General features: G+C 38.1%; 1 protein-coding gene across 2 annotated transcripts in view; it reads right to left on the reverse strand.

Annotated features, from left to right (window-relative positions):
• BOD1L1 (biorientation of chromosomes in cell division 1 like 1) overlaps window positions 1–20,773 on the reverse strand; it is a 35,736-nt gene extending 14,963 nt beyond the window's left edge. Inside the window, exons 1-11 of one of the 2 annotated variants that reach the window (XM_018067416.2) lie at window positions 20,651–20,773; window positions 19,185–19,375; window positions 17,306–17,926; window positions 16,689–16,835; window positions 15,168–15,337; window positions 14,064–14,187; window positions 13,560–13,704; window positions 12,825–12,900; window positions 5,823–11,919; window positions 3,387–3,454; window positions 1,854–1,923 (exon numbers count right to left, since the gene is read on the reverse strand). In XM_018067416.2, the coding sequence (XP_017922905.1) occupies window positions 1,854–1,923; window positions 3,387–3,454; window positions 5,823–11,919; window positions 12,825–12,900; window positions 13,560–13,704; window positions 14,064–14,187; window positions 15,168–15,337; window positions 16,689–16,835; window positions 17,306–17,926; window positions 19,185–19,368 (7,702 nt within the window). In that variant the 5' untranslated portion in view covers window positions 19,369–19,375; window positions 20,651–20,773. Of the gene's footprint in view, window positions 1–1,853; window positions 1,924–3,386; window positions 3,455–5,822; window positions 11,920–12,824; window positions 12,901–13,559; window positions 13,705–14,063; window positions 14,188–15,167; window positions 15,338–16,685; window positions 16,836–17,305; window positions 17,927–19,184; window positions 19,376–20,650 lie in introns of both variants that reach the window. The other variant, XM_029963126.1, reaches the window with a different exon arrangement.
• Between the last annotated feature and the right edge of the window lie 29 nt (window positions 20,774–20,802).

Raw genomic sequence — 20,802 nt, forward strand, 5'->3', positions numbered from 1 at the left:
ATTACAACACAATCAGAAAAGCTAAGCAAGAGCAAAGCATCACAGTATCCTCTACTTCACCTCTCTGAAAGGATTCCAGAGAACCTGAAACTATATAAAACTTACTTTCAATGTTGGAAATAAGAGCCATCCAATCATCTTCTCTTTAACAAATACACAAACAAAACAAAACAAGAGTATGGATTTCTAAAGCACAGGATAACTGAGAATCACTTTATGACTGAAATACAGGTCATCAAGGGGCTTTCATCTTTGAAATGTATGGTGACTTTGACATTTCAAATATAGTTCTATCATTCGAATGAATCAGAATTTCATCCATCAGAACCTCAGATGCTGGATCATGGGATGAAGTAAAACATGATCGAAACTATGCTCTAACATGCTTCCAGAGAACTAAAGTTTGCATAATTGTGCTAGTCAGACCTGTAGCTGATCGAGTGCACATAAGGAAATTGTCCGATTGCTAGACTGTAACTCTGACAAAGTAGAGCCTTAGCCTTCCATATCACAAAAATGGGGAAAATAATTATAAGTGCTGATTAGTGGTTTGGAGTTCTGAAAGAATTTCATAACTTCCAATACATAAAGAGAATCATAAAGAAGCTGCTCTATCGAGTGTTTTTAAAATGTGATTCATAAAAGCACTGAATTAATATTCTAATTAAAAAAGCTGCTAAAGTATTCCAAGCAGCTTTCCTTTCAGCTGCAGTAAGAACATAAAAACGCTTTTTTACATACAGTTTTATACAATTTGTAGCTTATTTCTTCAATCTACATGTTTTAGCAACAATTCTTCCACAGCTATACTGCTGAGTTGCACATCCTTCAATTTTTAAAGCAGTGTCAAATGAAGAGCTAGTTCCTACCCACTCAAACAGCAATGATTTGTTTACATTCCAAAGAATCTTGGACTACTAAACTACTGTGTCTGCTGTTCATACTCCTGACAGGACACACATTTGTCTTTTAAACAACTTCCTTTTACGTACGTTGAGCTGTATGTATATATGCATGTATATATACATATAAGAGAGATTACTGTGGAGAAGAAAAAGAAAAAAACTCTCTACCAAGAGCTACAAAGCATTATTCTTCAGTCTGTGTCATATCCAACATGATTTACACAACAAATGGATTTTTGTTAAACATTTTACAAGAAACAAGATTATCACAGCTAGTTCAATCTGCACATTTTAAATCTTAAGTACTGTCTGTCTGGGAGACTGAGCGATGGAAAGTGGCACAGTATTACAGGCACTTCAAGAAACCTCAGAGTGCAGAAAAACTGGTTCAAATTTTAGATTTGCCGTCCTGAAGTCCCCAGTCTTTTAACCCATTCTCAGGTTTACATTTTCTCTCTTGTGAATAGATACCACCATGAAACCAGGTATGTGAATCTGACCTACTCTGAGAGTAAAAAAGAATTCCAGAGTTTTATACCAATGCTTGTATATCATATCCTCACAGGGCCCGTCACAACACCCAAAAAACCAGGATGTTCTAAACTCATAAGGAAGAAAGCCATTCTTTGGGGGAGGTTCTGTATTCTTCCTGGGCAAATGTTTTTCAGTATTTATTGATTTTAAATGGAATGTTAGCAATCTACTTTTTTAAAATCCGAAATGCTTTCCACCTTTCTTTCACTATATCATTGGAAGAAAAGTATGACCCTCCTTCTCTATCACAAACCAAATCCAAAGCCACCTGAACTCCTAGAAACATTTCAAGAAGATTCCTGAAGGCTTTCTTCAATTTCTCTACATATAGTATATAACAAATCTGCAACCCTCCCATCACAACTAATAGTCTTTTCAGCATGAAAAGTAAGTTGCTATCAGTATAAAAATCACCTTTTTGCAATTCTTTAGCAGGAAGATCCACACATCCCTCTTCACTTCTTGCACTTTCAGGCTGTTGTGACTAAATACAAAATCAGAAGAGACAAGTATAGCAGACATTCAGAACGAGCATGTCTCACTCCCCTCCCTCATGTCAGGATGAACATTGTCTTATCATGATCTACAGAAGTCTACTGAAGCTTTAGTAAGACATCAGTACAAATATTAATAAGGAACACTGTCAGAGTTAAGTCACATTACTGTTCAACAGTGACCTTAGAGTTAACATTAGTACCAGAGATCAGTTTAAAAAAGCAGATCTCAAGAGAAATCTTAGGAAATCAAGGTGCAATGCAAGTTCCAAATACAAACAATATTCTAGATATGTTCACATACATAGAAAAAAAAAAAGAATCTGCAATGTATAACGAGGTACAATGAACTCTTTTCAACTCATGTTTTGGGTGGCTCGGTTTGCTTGCTTTAAAAAAAATAAAGTTGCAGATCAGCTCTAAGTTATTGCTGCATGGATAATGCTGTATGGAGCTAAATGTATTTAAGTCTGATCTAGACACTGTAAATTCAGCTACAGTTCCATATTACTTGGCTGTACTGACTCTAGAACCATGTTATGCTGGTAAACAGCAAGCTGTTTGCAAGTGGAACTTAAGTCTAATCAATAAATCCCATCGGACTGACTTGGATTTTCCTGAAGTGCATCCCAGGCACCAAAACTGTGGTTCAGAAATACTCAGCTGGTCTAACAAGGACCTGCTGCCAGAAGCCCTGTGGAGACTCACCCTTCCATAGATACTTGGGAGTCTCTTAACCATGTTATGCCTCAAAAAGCATATTTTTAGAGTCTGGCAAGATATGAATACATGGGTACACTCCTGTATCTGAATGAATTATTAACCCATGTGGAATCCTGGCTACTATGGATCACAGCCCAGACAAACATACAGACACAGATTTGGTCTTACAGAAGCTGTAGGTGACCATGAGCCCCAGCACCCTGGATTATCAAGGGTGCCCAACTCTTCTGTAACAGCAGATAACGGGGCTGTAGTTATCAGAACAGAACAGCAGTAAGTGTTCCTCAAACACAGAGAATGGCAAGGAATCGATGCAATGAAGTGAAATGAAATGAAATGAACAGCAGTGTGTGTTTACTGTTTCAAAGCACTAAACTAATACCTCCCAGTTGTAAGAGCCAGGGCATTGATGACTGTTTTACAAGCACTATCACAGGTAACATGCAGATGGTACAACCAATTTTTAAAAAAAGCAAACTTGGATGTTGTGGTCACAGAAGGAGCATGGCTGAGGGAGGGAAATAGTTCTAACACAGAAGAACATGGACAGTTTAAATGCCAGCTGCCTAGAAAAGTACAGCTGAGTAATCCGAAAAATGGCTCCTTTGAAGTTTTGCAGTTTAAATGCCACTTTTGCTGCACAAAAATCAAAAGGTACAGTAAGAAACCATAGGAAGATGTATGATAATACAAGAAACAGTATAGTAAAAATTTTCAAAACAACAAATACCTTGTCAGTTCTCAAGTTACTTTCAAATTCTAGTTCTTCTGCCAACTTTGGTAAAGCTGCATTATTGCCTAATGAAATACAAATATGTTAAAATTATCAGGTTATATTATGCTGTGTTTATCTCATGAATGCTATAGTAGAATGCCATTTCTCAGTACCACCTCATGAATACAGCACATGAATTGAAACCCTTCCTGTAGACAATGGAAACAATACCAAGTCTGTTTGCTGGAAAACAGCTCAATAAAACTCCAAATTGCCATCTGCAAGAACACAAGTACTTCTATGTTTTCCTTAAACACAAAAGGCTTAGAAAATATGGGCTTTCAGGATTTACCATAGCATGCTTGTGAATTCTGACTTTGGCTTTTTTTCTTGCTTTTTCTTTAAAAAGAAACTGTTAACAGCTTTTTCAGACCAAATAATAAACAGCAAACTACCTCTGTATTCATGAATGAACAGCTAAGAGTTAAGGATAATATTTTGCTGTAAGTGGCAATTAGATCTAAATCCATAAGCTCTAGAACCATAACCACTGAAATCCCCCAATTTCTATAGAAAACGAAAACTCAGTAGCTCCTGTTAGCGTCAATATAATTTCAGAAACATCTTAAACCCCCACCCATTTCATTCCCCAGAGGAACAGCTTTGTGTTTATAACATCTGAAAAACAGGTCACGGCAGACAACATCTTCACATGACTTCTACAGACTTTTTTGAAACCTATTCAGAAGCCTGCTTATACAGCTTTTCCTAAACAAAAAGAAACACTTATAACATGACAATTCATCAATGGCACATGTGAAGTGATTAAACTGTGGTTGCAATCCACAGAATAAGTACCATTACCCCTGGTACTTACAGAGGCTACATCAATGGACAACAAGGATTGAGGCAAGCACCGAGACAGAAATACTTTACTGTGTGGCAGTTTACACTTTCATGGTTCATGCTTATCTCTTATGTAAACACTGAACAACATTTTTTAAGTTTACTAGATCAGCCTCTTTCCCCAACAAATTTGTAAGATCCCAAGATCTGCAGAGAGAGCTTTCCAAGCCGAACATCATTAAAACTAGAGAATAAAGCCAATTTTTGAGAAACTGGACCTAAAGTCAAGCTATAAAATGTTTTTGAAATACTAGCAAAAGACAGACATGAGAAGGAAAAAGCTTTACAAATAGAACTTGATCAGCACCATTCCATTTCCTGTGGTAGAAACAGATTCTTCTAGTATTTTTCCACAGTTTAATTTCTCTAAAATTTATAATGAAGTCATAATCTTGACTTGACTATAGTAGTAGTATGGCCAGTCTTCGTGAACGAAGATTTGGGAAAGGTCATTACCCTTTGAGCCTGCGCAGTGGATTTTTTAGGTGGGACACAGTGTGAGCTGAACTGAGCCCACCCTTTAATCCTGAGGTTCAACTGCCGGGGCCAAGCGAAGCTCGGACGGTGGCAGTGAGGTCCTCAGGACGTAGGTTTGTTTAGAGTGACCTTCTCTTAGATGGATGGCCTTACAGGGCTGACGAGCTCCATCTGCCCGGAGGGGTTCCCTGACCAGGAATTGAACCCGGGTCGCGGCGGTGAGAGTGCTGCATCATAACCACTAGACCACCAGGGGGCCCATACTTGACTATAGCATCTACAGAATTTATAAATTTTCATAAACTTGGTGTTTCAGCTACTCTGGAAGGTCAAAGAGGAGAAAGGTTGAAAATAGCAGGATGTTCATTACACAGTATTTTAGGAACTAACAACCATGTAAGTTCATTTCTATTTTCTATAAGTTTTCTATTTAAAATAGACATCTATTATCATTGCTCACTTAAAATGCTTGTTTAGGATAACTGTCTGATTCTTTTGTAACCTAAATGAAGTCTATTCACAAGACAAAATTTAGTGTAAGACAATGAATCTGAACATGACCATTAAATAACGATCCAGAGAAAATCTGCAGTTATGATTACGAATGGTCATTCTTAACCTTCAAAACTGCTACAAAGTTACATTTCTAAAATGAACATACATCTAAATGAAATGCACTCTCTTTCCTAAAAAAAAATTTGTATTTCACTACACATCAGTAACAAACCCATCTGTAGCTCCACAATAATTTCCCTTTCAAACCACTTCATATATTAGCTCACAATTTTAAGTCGATGTACTTTAGTAATTTCTTTGCACTCTTAATAATGTTTTCCAACACAACTCAGATAATTGTGTTCAGTGTATACCCTCAGAATCACATGCTTATTTAAATATTTGTCACCAATTCTTATATATATTATTAACAGTTATTTTGCAAACAAGAAAGCAACAAGGTACATTTGAACAGTGCACGTTATTTCTAACTATAATAATGGCAAAATGCACCTACTTTTGACAGCTTTTAAACCAAAGAATGTAAAAAAAAAAAAAAAAAGAAATCCTCACCTGCATTACTTTTTTGAAAAGTAACTTCAATGCCAGTATCATCTATTTTGACCAAGTTCGTTTTATCACCACTGCCACATAGCTCTTCTACGTGTAACAAAGGGAGGTCACTTCTTTGCCTTAATTCTGCTTCTATTGTTACTTCACCATGGTCGGTGTTTACAGTCACTTCACTTGCAGAAACTAAAGAAAGAGTCTGTGCCTTAGGCAGGGGAGTCCTTATTTCAGAAAAGTCACTTTCTAAAAGCAAGTTTGAGTTCAATTTACAGCTTACATTCTTTTTAGTTTCACTCTCTACCACTGCTTCTGAAATCACAGAAGAGAGTTCAGATGTAACATCCCCATGCAAAACGTCTTCAGCTTGCTCACCATCCTCATGTGCCTCTGAAGAAGGACTCTCAGCAGTCTCTGTACTAATCTCCACGCAAAGGGCTTCATCTACACTCATGAGGTTCACTGAATTTTCATCAGTTTCTGTGATTTCACTGTCTACTGTGGTCTGAGGCGCTGCCGACTCTGCACCCACACCACTCTCATGCGTCTCACTCTCCCCACCAATGGCAAGCAAAGAATTCCTACCGGGAATCCTACAGGCCTCCTCTGGGCCTGTAGTTGATAGGATGCATTCAATCTGGTTAGCAGTATTAAAAATTTCTTCACTTTTGTCTTTTACTTCTGTACTCTCAGCAGCAAGTTGACTTTCTTCTATGACTGTGAAGGTGAAGACACTATCACATTCTTCCATTGTGCTCACGGTGATCACTGCCCCCTCCTCCTTATCTCCTTCACTTGAAGCAGTGTGTTGATCTTCATTGTCGGTGGTGACCCTTAGCACAGGAGCTCCACATTCTCCCACAAAAATCACAGAACCTTTGTTTTTCCCATCTGCATCAAAAGCAGCTACTCCAAACTGTTCATCTACAGCTGCAGTGGTCTCCACGATCTTACATTCCTCTGATGCATTTGGAGAAAGAATGGTATCTTCTTCTCCTTCTGCTACAATGAGCTGACTTTCAGCTTGTGGTGCTGCACTGATCAGGACTATCTCACATTCTTCTGTCATGCTTGTAGTGATCATAGCAGCTTCGTATCTTCCTTCTGTTTCTGAAGCAGCGAGTTTGTTTTCATCTTGCATAGCTACACTTGACACAGGAGCTTCAAAACATTCTGCTGTACTTGTAGAGATGATTACTGTTTCATTTTTTGACTCTGTGTCTGACAGGTGTTGAATTGCCTCTTCTGTGACTTCACCTGACATTACAATTACCTGTTCTTCCATAACACTTGTGGAAATCATAGCACACTCATCTTTTTCTTCCTTACCACTAGCAGTTGGATGACTTTCATCATCATCATCTCCACCTGTACTGGATTCACTAGGCATGGGAACCTCATATATTTCCATATCTACAGAAACCATAGCATTCTCATTTATTTCTTCTGTTTTCACAGAGGAGAGCTGACCATCACATTCAACAGCTGCACTTGACATAGGAGCCTCAAATTCCTCCACAATACTGGTGGAAATCATAGTGCACTCATCTTTCTCCTGCTTACTGCTAAAAGTATGCACACATTCTTTAAGCTCTGTAGCTGTACTGGGCATAGGCACCTCTGTGTCTTCAGGGTCTGTTAAGATCATAGAGCTTTCCCCACTTTCATTTGCTCTTGCAATAGCAAGTGGACCTTCTTCAGCATCCACTGCTGAATGTAAGGGAGCATCTTCCACTGTACTAGTAGAGATGATATCACCTTTTACTTTTACTTCTCTGTCACCAGGAATAAGAGAAGTCTCATCTTCCTTTGGAACTACACTACTTATAGAGGCATCAAGTTCTCTGCTGTCAAAGGAAGGCATGGCATTCTCATGTTTGTCTTCAGCACCAAACTGGGCCTTATCTTGCATGGCCATAGCACTCGTCATGGGGCCCTCACATTCCTCAGCAACTACAGGAAGCAAGGTACCTTCGTGCTTTGCTGTATGTGCTGCCAAGGCACCCTCATTTGCAGCATCTGCACTGGTTACGCTGCTTTCAACAATCCCCTTATCATTTTTACAGTTCATGCCAGAATTGGCTTCCTTCTCTGCACTTGTCATGCTGTCAATAGTAAGCTTATTTGTATTTGTGCCAGTCACTCCTGACTCAGCTTCCATTTGTTCAGCAACTATGCAGATAATGGAACTTTCACCTTCTTCGGCATCTATACAAATCAGTGCATTTTCACTTTCCATTCCTGTACAAGTAGAAGCATGCTCATTTTCTTCATTTCCTCTTCCCGTACTGGTCACAATGTCCTCACCCTCTTCATCCTCTTCTTTTGAGCCTGTACTAGTCACAAATCCCTCATCATCACATAGACCTACACTGACTGTAGTGATATTGGCTTCTTCCTTTGCCCTTATACTGTCCATTAGGCTTTCACATTTTTCAGCTTCTAAACAAACTGCAAATCCCTCATTGCTGTCTTCTAGCCCTGTGCAGACTGCATCATCTTCTGGAGTTATGCCTGTGCTGGTCACTGTGCTTTCACCATTTACAGTATCCTCGGATTTGTCACCACCAGTTCCAGTAGTGGCACTGTTGTTTGTGACCACTGCAGTACATGCACCAGTCACAGTGCTTTCTCCTTGGGTATCTGTACCACTCACAGCGCAGATTATGAAGTTATGACCTCTTTCTTCTGCACCTGTGCAAGTCACAGTACCTTCGTGTTCTTTCACTTGGCCAGCTGTCACACTGCCCCTAAATTCACCTGAACTGTCACCACTGGTCGACCCTTCACCTGTTTCTGTTCCTGCACTAGTTACAGCTCCATCGCTCTCCACTTCACCTAAGCAGGATACAGAACTTTCAAGTTTGCCCGTGTCTACACAAGTTGAGGTCTTTCGCTTTTCTTCAGAGCCTGCGCTAGTCACAGCATCATCTTTTTCTTCTGCTCCAGCACTATTCACAGTGTCTTCAATTTCTACTCCACTTGCATTGACTGAAACCTTATCACTTTCTTCTGCATCAACCATGGTACAGTCACCATTTTCTTCTCCTTCTGTGCTTGTTAGGAAACTTTCACTTTCTGCTAACCCTGCAGTGACAACACTGCTACCACCTTCTTCAGCTGCTGCAACAGTACAGTCACCAGCATCTGCTCCTGTGACAAAACTGCAGCCCTCACTACTTTTTACCCATATGCCTGTTGTTAAACCTTCATCAGCCTCTATGCTTGTGCAGATTGCCACCACCTCACTTTCCTCTGAGCAAGTAGTCGTAGCATCACTGCCCTTTACAGAATGTGATGCACACTCAGTTCTTTCCTCTCCTGTACTAGTCGCCATTGCAGTGCTCTCAATGATCTTTTCTGTGCTAGTTCCTATCACAGTGGTTGGAGTTGTTTGTAGGCTGCTAGGTTTACTACTTCCTGCACTGGTACCTACTCCATTGCTTTCATTTTTGTCTTCCACGCCAACCAGACTATTCCCTTCCTGCCCATCGGCTGTAACAGAGTCTTTGACACTTTCCTCAGGAACTCCTTCAGGCACTAATACAGAGGAAGACTGTATCAGATCATCATTGTCATGCACCTCATTCTTTTCCACGTTATTCATCATTACGCTTCTTTCTCCTTTTGTGGAAGGTTCTCTATTCAAGTGCTCTCTTTCTTTTCTTCTAAGGGGAAGTTCTTTTGCTGTTACATCTCCACAATCTTCAGTTACATCAGACATCAAGTTTTCCTCTTTTATTTTCAACTCCCTGTCTTGAGAGCTTTCTGACTTTGCTGCTTCATTATAATCTTCTTGACTAGGTAACCCAGCTGTACTGTCTTCCATTGCCTCTTCATCAGGCTGGGGGACCTTGCTATCTTTTCCTGTACTGTTTGTCATGGTGCTGTCACCATCATCTTTCATGACAGAACTCAGCACTGCACTATCTTGCTCCATGTATACAACCTGTGCTTCATCATTTTTCAAAGTGAAAGTGTCTTTCAATGAAGAAGTCTCACCAGAATTATGGCATTCTTTAGACATACTACCTAGGGAATTTGTAAAATCTGAGACATCCATATCCATGGACTTTGCATCAGCAGCATCTTCTCTGGAAGAACTAATTGCTAAAGGAACATCATCTGAATTAGAATTTATCACAGTTTTTGAATTCTTTGGTCTTCTGCTATCTTTTGAAGCTTGATCTTTACTGGGCACATTGCGTAAGATTCTACCACTTGTTTCATACACAACCCTCCTTTTAGAAGCCCCTTTTTTACTGGGTCCTTGATCCATGGAAGTTTGTTTGGACAAAGTTTCTAAGGCACCAACTTGTTTATTAGAAATAGCTTCTTGTTCAATAGTTTTTTCAGCTGTGGGCAGAAATCGCGATTCACGGGTTTCAGGATCTGCCAAGCTGTGTTTTATTCCCTTATTTGAAACAGAGCGAGATGCTTTTTGTTTTGCTGCATTTTTGACATCTGCGGCTTGGATTGAGTTTTGAATGTTTTTTCCTTCAATGTTAGATGTTTCCTGTACTTTTGTTTGTTTCAAATCAAGTTCCATCAGCTCTTCTGCATGACCAGAATCATTATTCATAGTTGCCTTTCGAGGGGCTGGAGCCTGGTTGCTTTCAGTTGTGCTGGCTGATTGCTTTTCCTCCTTAAGTAAATCTTGGTTTGATACACTGCCTTTTCTATTTTCACAGGATACCTTCTTGCTTTGTTTTTTATCCATTGCCACTGTGACATTCAATACTTTTTCATGCCCACTGTCCACCTCTTTAGCATCTTTATCTTCCGATTTGACGCTCTCTTCCTTCTTCTTTATTTCCTTGTTGCTGTGCTTTAAGTTCCTGCTTTTGTGACCTTCAGCAGAGAACCTTCTTTCTAGCTTGGAATTACTTAAATCTTTATCACCTCTATATTTTTCTTTTACGGATCCCTTTTCTCCAGAATGTAACTTAACTCTGTGACTTAAGTCTTTTTGTGATCCCTGAGTTGACTGTGTGCCACTCACAAGCTCAGACTCAGCACCACTCTCCTCAAAACCTTTGTCGTCATTCTTGGATTTGTGTTGTTTATCTAAATCACTGTCTTCCAGGCTCTTATCTTTGTCTTTCTGTCCAGTCTCTTGTTTTGTTAAATTTTCCTGTAATTCTGTTTCAGATACTTTGACCTGTTTACTATGACTCTTTGACTTGGACTTTAACAAAATCTTGTCTTCTACAAGGCTCTTAGATCTTCGTCTATCTTTATGAACGCCGTCTTCATGTTTTAAATTACAATCAGAGTTAGTTGATTCTATTTCATGTTTATCTTCTGAGTAGCTTTCACTCCTTCTGTGTGATGCAGAAGCAAGTTGCTTTGAGGCACTTAGGGAATCCTTTTGTGGTTTAGAATCACTCAGGGACCTTTTCGTCTTGCATTCTGCTCTTGATTTTTCTGTTGAGAGATGTCTGTCTTTTTTATTTTCTTTCCGCAGCAATTCTTCAGCTTTTGGGGTTGATTCAGAAGTGGTTTTCCCATCTTTTCCCGTTACTGATATTTTCCGTTCACTTCGGTGTTTACTTTTCCTTTCAGATTTGTCATCTGAGGAAACCTTTACTTGTTGATTATGTTTCTGGCCACCATCCTCTCCTTTCGAACTTCTCTCAGATGAATGGAGTTCAACATCTTCATTTGATTTATGAATACCATCTCCTTTATGTTTGTGCTTTAAAGAAAGTTTATCTTCTAAAGCAGTTCTTTCCTTTTCATTTTTATCTCTGTAAGACTTGGCTTCTTTTTTGGCAGCATTTTTAGTATGTTGAATTTCTGTGTCAGTATCTTTTTTGGGGTGTTTTTCATTTTTAGATATGGATTTCTGCTTCTGTGGTTCTTCAGTATTGACTTCTGCTCTATCCGATTGTCTTTTTGGATCCCTTGCTTCACTGTCCTGCTGGACTCCTTCGGCCTGAAGAGAAGTGGAGGGTTTTCTTCTGTGTTCTTTTTCTGCTTTAGAATCACTTTTGGTTTCCTCAGTTGAATGCCCCCACTCTGAAAGTCTTCTAAGTTGTTTAGGGGTTTCACTTTTCCCATGATTATGCTTCAATTCTTTGGAAGAATTTTTTTCACAAGTCTAAAAAAGAGATTTTTTTATATATATAAGTAAATGTTACACAGTTCCTCCATTATGTGACCGAACAGAACTGCTAAGGACAAATTCTCCATAAAAACAGTACACCAGAGGATACACTTAACAATGTAATAAAAAAATCACCTAAAATATAGTTAGTAAAAAAATGAAACTTGCCATTTTCATTTCAACTATCTGCCATTGCGTAAAAATCCAAAGGAAGAGAAGTTAACCTTAAGTAGACTTTCTGAACTTTATTTAATCTTTTCTTTTTAAGGTGATTTTTCTTTCTAAAATGATTTAAACAGATTTTTGAATGGACAATCACAATTTCAAGTACTCCATAAGATACTTTAAAGAGCCATTATGTTGTGTGTTAAAAGAAAACCATAACTAAAAAAGTCAAAACTAAACAACACACCAAAACCTACAAAAGACAAATCTAGACTTCCATTTGAACTTCCAACTGCTACTTTTTTTTCCTAAATAATGTTGTTTATAAAAATTCCTGCCATAAAAATTCTCTTTTAGCACTCAGACCACAGTCAGTTTTCCTTTAACTTTCCAGTGAGAAGTTTAAACAGATCAAACTCCTCAAGTCTTTGCACATAAGACCTTGCTCTTTTTTAAAACCCAACCTCCTTTACAGATTAGGGCTTAAAACTCATCTTGTGTTCTACTACAACATGCATTAGCACTGAATCACAGCCCATGTATTTCAGTGGCTACTGGAATTCAGAAAGCACTACTACAGCAATGTCAGACCACTAATACAACTGAAAGAACTGTCAAGGAAAAACTAATTAATAAGAACGAATGCAATTATATGCAGTTCAGTGTGGACATATGAAAATGTCTATTAGAATTAAAAAGGAAGACCATAAAGTTTATATTTGAGAAACACATACCTCATTTGTCTTTTGCACTTCTTTAGAATCTTCTTCAGAGGGCTCATATTTCTTTCTGCAGCCATCTTCAGCACGTCTGAAACAGGTATTTGGACAATTTAATAAAGAAAAATTGCTATCAGCCTAACATTACTTTATAAACTTTCTGATTTCAAAGCTGAGAGAGAAATGCCTACTAAAAATATGGAAACAGAGCTTGATCACCCCACTTCCGACTAACCAATTTGCTCAGGCTTTTCTCTCTTGTAAAATTATGTGTATCAACTTAAAAGATATTCTCTGGATATCAGTGCTTTATGAGTATGACAATATTACTACTGCAGTTGGCCCTGTAAAATGGGTAACAGCTCTCCTTGCCCCATATATACCTGTACATAGAGAGTTATGTACAGGTACTTATCTACATAAAACATCAGTTTCAAGATGAAGCCAAGTTGACTTACATATCAGATGCACAAGCATGTAAAAGCTCTCTATTCTCATGCCTTTATTACCATTCTGTGTATGAAAAGTCAGTAAAGACTGCTACTGCAGTCTGAGTTGCAATATACTTAAGCAGCTATAATTTGACTTTCTGCCTGAACTTCATGCTTATTCGTAACTAAATTATGTGAATATTCTAATAGAAAACTGTTAAAAGTCAATAAGGCTAAGTACAAAGTTGAAAAGAACCTTTGAAATCTGCAAAAATGAATATTCAAAACTTTAATTCCTTTTGAGAAAATACATAAATACCTTGAATATCTTTTTCTTTTTCTGCTCAAGGCCACTTTTTTTTCTAAAATTTTCTGTTCTTTAAGCACATCCTTAATGCTGGTACCAGTAGCTTTCGACTCCAGACTTTTTGATGGTGGTTCTTCTAAGTGCAAGCCACTTTTTCCTAATATAATACACAAATGGTGAAATACATATGCATGTCATTATATTACTGTTTCAGCTATAAACATGACTGAAAGCAGTACAGACAGTACTAATGTGTCACAGAGAATACTTGTGTCTATGGGTATCCACTGAGTCTAAGCAGTGTAATGATACATGGAAAAGTGGAGATGAAATTTCATACAATTCATAATAATTTGCTTTATACATTTTTCCTTTACATCAGTGTCGAAACACTGGGTTGTTAAGCAAAGGAAATTACTACAGACCTACGACCATTATTAAAAGCTGAAAGTTTTCTTTCTAGAGTGTAAGTTAGAGCAAGGTCATAGGGGCTAATCATACCTTCACTTCTCATACCTTTAACATTTTGATTTCCAGTTTTTAGGGATTTTGTTTTTTCTGCAGCCTTCTGTTTGCGTTTTTCTTCAAGTCTCTCTCTGTTGATTTGTCTTCTTAGGAGTCTCTCTTCTTTTTCTTTGGCCTAGAGATAAAAACCAAGGAAAACAATAATTATCATTAGGTCAAAGAGCATTCTTTGATTATAAATATATATCTAAACCCCATAGAAACAGAGCATGCTAGCTTGTGATGTGAAATTAGCTGAGTTCCAGAGTTTCACTGCTGCCTAACACCACAGACTGAAGCTATGAGACCTTCTCAAAGAACATATTTTTAATTATATAAGTACTAATGTATAATATATACATAGTGTATATATACAACTATAAATATATTACATATATAAGTTTTTACCTGGCCAAAGGAGAAAATCTAAAAGAACTGCTGCTCCCTCTTCTGTGTGTTGGTCCCTTTTCCAGGGAACAGAGTGCACATGCTTAAATCTCTTTCCATTCTCAGTGGTTGCAGACTTGCTACAAACTGATTTCATGGACAGCAAGAACTACATTTTTAAAGACTTGGTGTAATGACATTGCCTGCAGTACTCAACACAAGCCTGACCTACTCAACATCCCACTGAAGGCAGAGGACAGGTAGATATGGGCTATTGTGTCCACCCGAATTGTCATTATATACATTAAATCTACTGAAGACCAGATTTTTCATAAGTGCAGCAGTTCTTACTCTCCCCATCAAATCACTCAGTTGAGAAAGAATTCACCCAATGCTGTGATTCTGTGAAGACACTGCATGTAATTAGCAAATGCTCTGTCAACATCAAAAGACTGTTTATTTCGGAGGAGGGGAAAGACACAGAAAAGTGTGTCATTGCTTTCACCACCAGAAGCCTTCAAGCTATAACCAGCAGAGTAGAGCACTGTGCTGCAGAGCACATCATGCCATACTGATAGACACCTGAAGAAAGGGCAGTTGTAACACAAGGGAAAAAAAAACCAAAGTGAGAAAGAACAGAGGACTCCACAACTCCCCCTCACAAACCACCACCACATCAGAAGTGGAATTTCTGCTCTATAAAGAGCAGCAACAAACCACAACACTTACAATGGACTGACGGAGCTGCTCCACAGTTCGCTCGTCGTCAGAGTCACTGAAGTATTTGGAGTACAGGAAAGGCTTGTGAACGTACGCGTTGCGAACGGGCTTGGCTTTCCCATCGCTCAGCTCGTGAGCGTGAGGCTTCATCCTACTTTGACTCTTTTTCTCCTCTTCATCTAAAGAAAGGTTAGTGAGTATAGAGATATATTGATAAATTAGGGCAGTGCTTTCAACACGACTTTTGAGGAGGCAAAGCTACTCAAAATGCATTAACGATTATTTACTCTAAAAACGTAAACAGTTAAAAAATACTCTTTTACCATCAAAATATCAATAGATTATGAAAAAAATGAAAGGTGCATTCATGTGTTTGTGTATATCATTGAGCCAAAAATTTGCAAGACACAAACCCCAAAATAAACTGGGATAGAACAACTGGGCTTGTAATGCCATTGCCCTTTTATATACAATATTTTGTGGTTAACTACGTGTAAGAAGTCAGAATGTAATTTCTGCTACGTGTTAAATTATGCTTCTCCCCACACCAAAAAAACTGTACAGTACTTGAATACTTAAAAACTATATATGCTTACTGAAATACATAAACAAAACACGCTGTTGTTTACACTCATGTAAGTATTAATCAAGTATAAACAAATAAATTTATTTCCATTTTATCAGGATTATTAGAAATAGTGCAAAATCACTTGTGCTCCATACTGTACAGACTATTTCTACTCCCAAAACATACTTGCTTTCTTTTCACAAATGTTCAGTCATAACTGAACAACATCTGTTATATTTTAAGGTAAGAGCAAAGGCAGAGAATATGCAAGTAATTCAATGCCTCTAAATAATGTTCTTAGAGCAGAAAAAGTAAGCTGTGAGCATACTAGAGAGAATGCATTCAGGTACTAAGGCACTCTGCATTATGAAGTGGGAAGTCTTACTAACTGCAGAAGTCACATCTGCAGAAATCAAGAGTCTGAGGTCTGTACTGGACAGGGGGAACACAAAAACGTAACCGAGTCAGTGAAATGATCTGGTGTTTCTGAATTTTTAAGGCTAGATCCATTCCTGTTTCCTCTACTGTTGCCAAGTAGAATTTGGACATTCCTGCAATCCTAAAGCTCTAAACCCAACTTGATCTGCAATGCCAGCTACAACCACTACCTCAAAGTTGCAAAGCACTCTAATGTTACACCAAGTTCATGGCAGCATTGAGGGGAAAAAGACCCAGAGAGACTGACATATTCACCTTTAAGTGTTTTTGTCATCTATAAAATACTGTAGCATAAATAAGATTTACAATATTTAGAATACACCAAACTATTAAAAAATATTCAAAAAGTAAATGCAATACTTGTCTTTTTCAATTGCACACATACTATCCATTCCACAGCAAATTCTTTCCCACAGGTAATTACAATAAAACATACTGTAAGCCCTAACATTTATGATATGATGCACTCAACAACAGCATTACATACTCCTTGTTGCTGCTTAACAATCTAATTATTTTACCACCTGATGTGATCTCCCCCTCTTCAGTACTGTCAGAAATTACAGGCTCCTCTTCACTCTCTTCTTCAAAGGAAGAAAGGTCACTGGTGTGGACAGAGCTGACCGTGATGTCACTGAGTACATCCATATCTGAATCTATGAATGAATTTTCTTGCAAAGGAAAAAATTGAAACAAAGAGCTGTAATGCAGCACACCATATTTGTGAAACTTTTTTTACCAAAACAGCAATTTTATCACTGAGAACAAAATTATCTTAATAACTAGGAATAAGAAAACAAAATTATAACACCTTATTGAAATGTAATTAGCCTAACTCTGGTATACTCAAAACAAAAATCACCCTGAGGTACAACTATAAACTTTAAAATGAAGACTGGAATTGTCCAGACAACTTGCCAGATTAAAGCAGATGACCAACCACACACTTGAGGAATCAAAGCTCATCTGATTCCTAATTCGGGTGCCTCAGTTAAGAGATATGGACAAGCCCAACTGTGCTAGCAAGACAAATTTATCAGAAAACTTACATTCCAAATATACTTCTGATTCAACTTCTGAATACACTTAAAAAACCCACCTCATATTCATATTTTGAAGAAGAGTATTGCCCACACCATACCTTCTTTAGTTTCTTTCGTGCTTTCAGTTGTTTTATGTTTATTGCTATTTTTTTCTGGAACTAACTGTTTCCCTGGTTCTGATTCTTTTGCTTGCTTTTCTTCTTTTGACTTCGCGGTATCATCGCTTTTCTTTGAATGGTCAGACTTCTTGTCAAGCTTTTCTTTCTTTTCTTTTCTTCTTTCACTTTTTTCACTGCTGTCTGGTTTCTTGTCACATTTATCCAATAATTTACTCTTTTGATCTTCACCGTCCTGCTGAGTATCTTTATTTGTAAAAGTCCAAACATTAGTATCCTTTGCTGAATTTTTTATTTCTTCACTTTGGTAGGGAAGCTCATTTACATCTTCACACTTCGCAAGTGTTTCAGCCCCTTCTCCCGAAAGGTCACAAATTGCTTTCTCTCTGTCTGGCAAGTCCTCCATGTTTTTGTCTTTATCAGTGCTACCATCCACACTCTGCTGAGATGAGAGTTTTTTTGCAACTTTGTCACTGTTCTTGGAATTTGAGGTCTCTGTTGAAGCCCTGGCAGCACTTGCTTCTTGGTTAAGAGACGTAATTGTTTCCAAAATGGACATTGCATCACTAGCTACGTTAGCGCTAGGAGTTGTAGCAGAGACACCTTCAAAGTAAGAAAGAACAGTTTTACTTTACCCTAGTTTATGTAGTTCTGTTCAGATAGGATGTTAAACAAGTGCAAAGAAACAGAACAATTACTGTCTATAAAATATGCATAATTAACTATTTGACTAATTTTGCATTGACAGATTTTGGTTAAAAAAAAAGACCAACCAGATAAAAACTCCATGAAGCTGCATTCCTGCAGCAATTATCATGTTATTACCAGGGATTCATTCTGCTCTGTGACACACCTCTGTTCCTGAGGTCCACTAGGGAATGCGGGGATTGCCAACGGGAAGGATGAACACCATCCTTGTTCATCTTTACCAACATCCCAACTGGGATGATGAATCTGGATATATTTTATATATATATATATACATATGCATATAAAGAATTATATATGCATTCTCTCTCTCTCTCTAGGTACACACACACACATTGCAGTAGATAGTCTGCGTCTCTAGTATCTCCATAAAATCATGGAAAATGGACTCAGCATATTGATTATATAACAACAGGATGATCAGATATACCTTTTACCACTTTTCCACCCCCTTAGAACCAACTCTGAAGATGAATGAGAAAGGGTTAAGTGGACTAGAACTAAGAGTTGCAGCTGGCTTGTTAACCCACTTTAAAGGAAGTGAGCCTCACAGGAAAAAGCTTTGGATTTAAATAAAGGGTCTGGTTACAAATAGATGTACTGCTGTGGAATATCTTAGGATGTGAAAGAATGGACAGTTACCTGTAAGAGTGTTTAGAAGTTGACAACAGGCAACATAAATAAAAACTCTAAAGAAAAAGTGTTGTGTTGATAAACAAACCAAAGATTGGTGACCTATAGCACAACTTAAGCTCCTGAGAGGACCTTAGCCATTCAAACTTTAAGGCACACAGCAACTGCACAAAGATAGGGAACTGTCTCTTAGGTAATTTTTTTCCGATCTACCAATGGATAGAAAAATCGAATTGTTCTTCTCTTATCTGTGTTTGAGGGCCAAACCCTGAGACCAACTTTTCTCCCTACAGTAAACTGATTCCTCATAATCAGAAGTGACAGTGACATGGTCATAATAGGGTGACATCTCTTCTGCCTTCTACCTTTATACATACAGTAACAGATAAGTGTTATGGTACTGCCTGGTGCTCAGCTTGCTAATTCTGATGCTAACAATGTTATGCCAGAAGCAAACAATGTTTCTGCTCTCTTAAACCCCACTTTTGTTAACAGACTGCTCAGAGAAATGGTAGAATACCTTGTACTGTAACAGAAGCATCTGCTTTTTCCTCACTCGGAGCTGTACTGGGCCCTGCCTCCTCTTTGTGATTCAATGTGGCTAAAAATTCATGGACAGCTTTTTCCACCTGAGGTCTAAATGTGTGGTTGATCTTTGGGTCCACAACCTGAGAAATAATTCTGTCAATTCCAGATTCCAACATTCCAGACCTGGAACAAAGTTACAGGAATTAGTAAGAAAAATTACATTTCAATAACCTATTAATGAAGTATGACCATTTAGATGTGACGTAAACACCCGTAAGAAACTCCATGGAAGCATTAATGTTTTCTGAGCATCACTGCAGCTATGGATTTAGCCTGTGCCCTATCCATAATAAAAAAAGTGCTAGAGAAACAAACCAATCCAAGCACATGGAATTAACACAATAAACAGCCTGCTGTTGCATTATTACTGGTTATACCTACAATTGTTATTTAATTGCAAAAGCCACTTGTGGAAAAAATTAAGAAGAAAGCTGATATGATCAATTCCCAAAGCATAAAAGAGATGACATAGAAGGCATGAGGGACAAACAGCTACTAGACCACTCATTGCCACTCTAAGTTACTTACTGCCCAGTAGAGTGCAGCAAGTTCTGCAGCTTAATAGAACACCTTTAATCTTCAGTAAAATAAAATAAATGGCAATAGAAAGCTTTATATCTGTATCAATGTCTTTAGACCCCTGTAATCTTCTGTGGGACATATACTGCCTCTTGTCCTCACTGCTTCTTTAACAACAAACAACATCCACTCTTCTCCCTACAAACCAAACAGCTCCTCAGTACAAGTTATCAATGGTACCACCACAGCATAACTTTGTACCTACATCCCTGGTTTGATCCAATTCAATGACCAAGCTCACTGTACTCTGAAGAAATGTCCTAACTTTTCTTATCACTCTTAAGATTTGAGAAGAAAAACTGGAGAAAACTTCATGAAATAATGTAATATCAAGTAAGTGTTTGACATCATTTTAACATAACAGCAGTTCTTAAAAGCCTCTTCTCTGTCCAGCTAGATTTACATCCAGGTTTTGCTATGTGACTTTCGCCTTGTACTCTGCAGAGCTTAGTTTGTCAAATACCTTTCATCTTCCTTAGCTCTAAACATGATAGGTGCAATTTTAATACCTCCTTTAGGAGAAAAAGTAAAGGTAGATTTTAGCTAGGGGGTTACATCCCAAGTTAAAATCAAGGTTTCTACCTCTGCAGCATATTGGATCAGATAAAAAAAATATCTGCAGTCTAATTCTAACTAATTCTGATGGTAAGTTGCTATCTGAAGTAATAACACATTTTAAAGGTTACAAAAAACAAAATAATGAAAGAGCTTCTTCAGAAGTTTCTTTGAAGATAGCAGATGCTTTACATTGACCCAGAGTCTCCATCACCTAGCACGGTAGAGGAGCACGTTTACAGTAATCCCATGGCCGTCACTTACTTGAGAACCTGCTGCCTAATGTTATTTCTCAGCTGGTTCTTGTTGAGATGAGGACTCCAGGTATGAGTTGCCAAATGATTGGAAACAAAGTTGTCAACGCGCTGTCTCAGATTCTGGTAGGCAGGCTAGAAAGCAACAGCAGAGAGGTTGGA

Source organism: Manacus vitellinus, unplaced genomic scaffold (assembly GCF_001715985.3).
Source record: "Manacus vitellinus isolate BGI_N305 unplaced genomic scaffold, ASM171598v3 scaffold_0_pilon, whole genome shotgun sequence".
Lineage (NCBI taxonomy): Eukaryota > Metazoa > Chordata > Aves > Passeriformes > Pipridae > Manacus > Manacus vitellinus.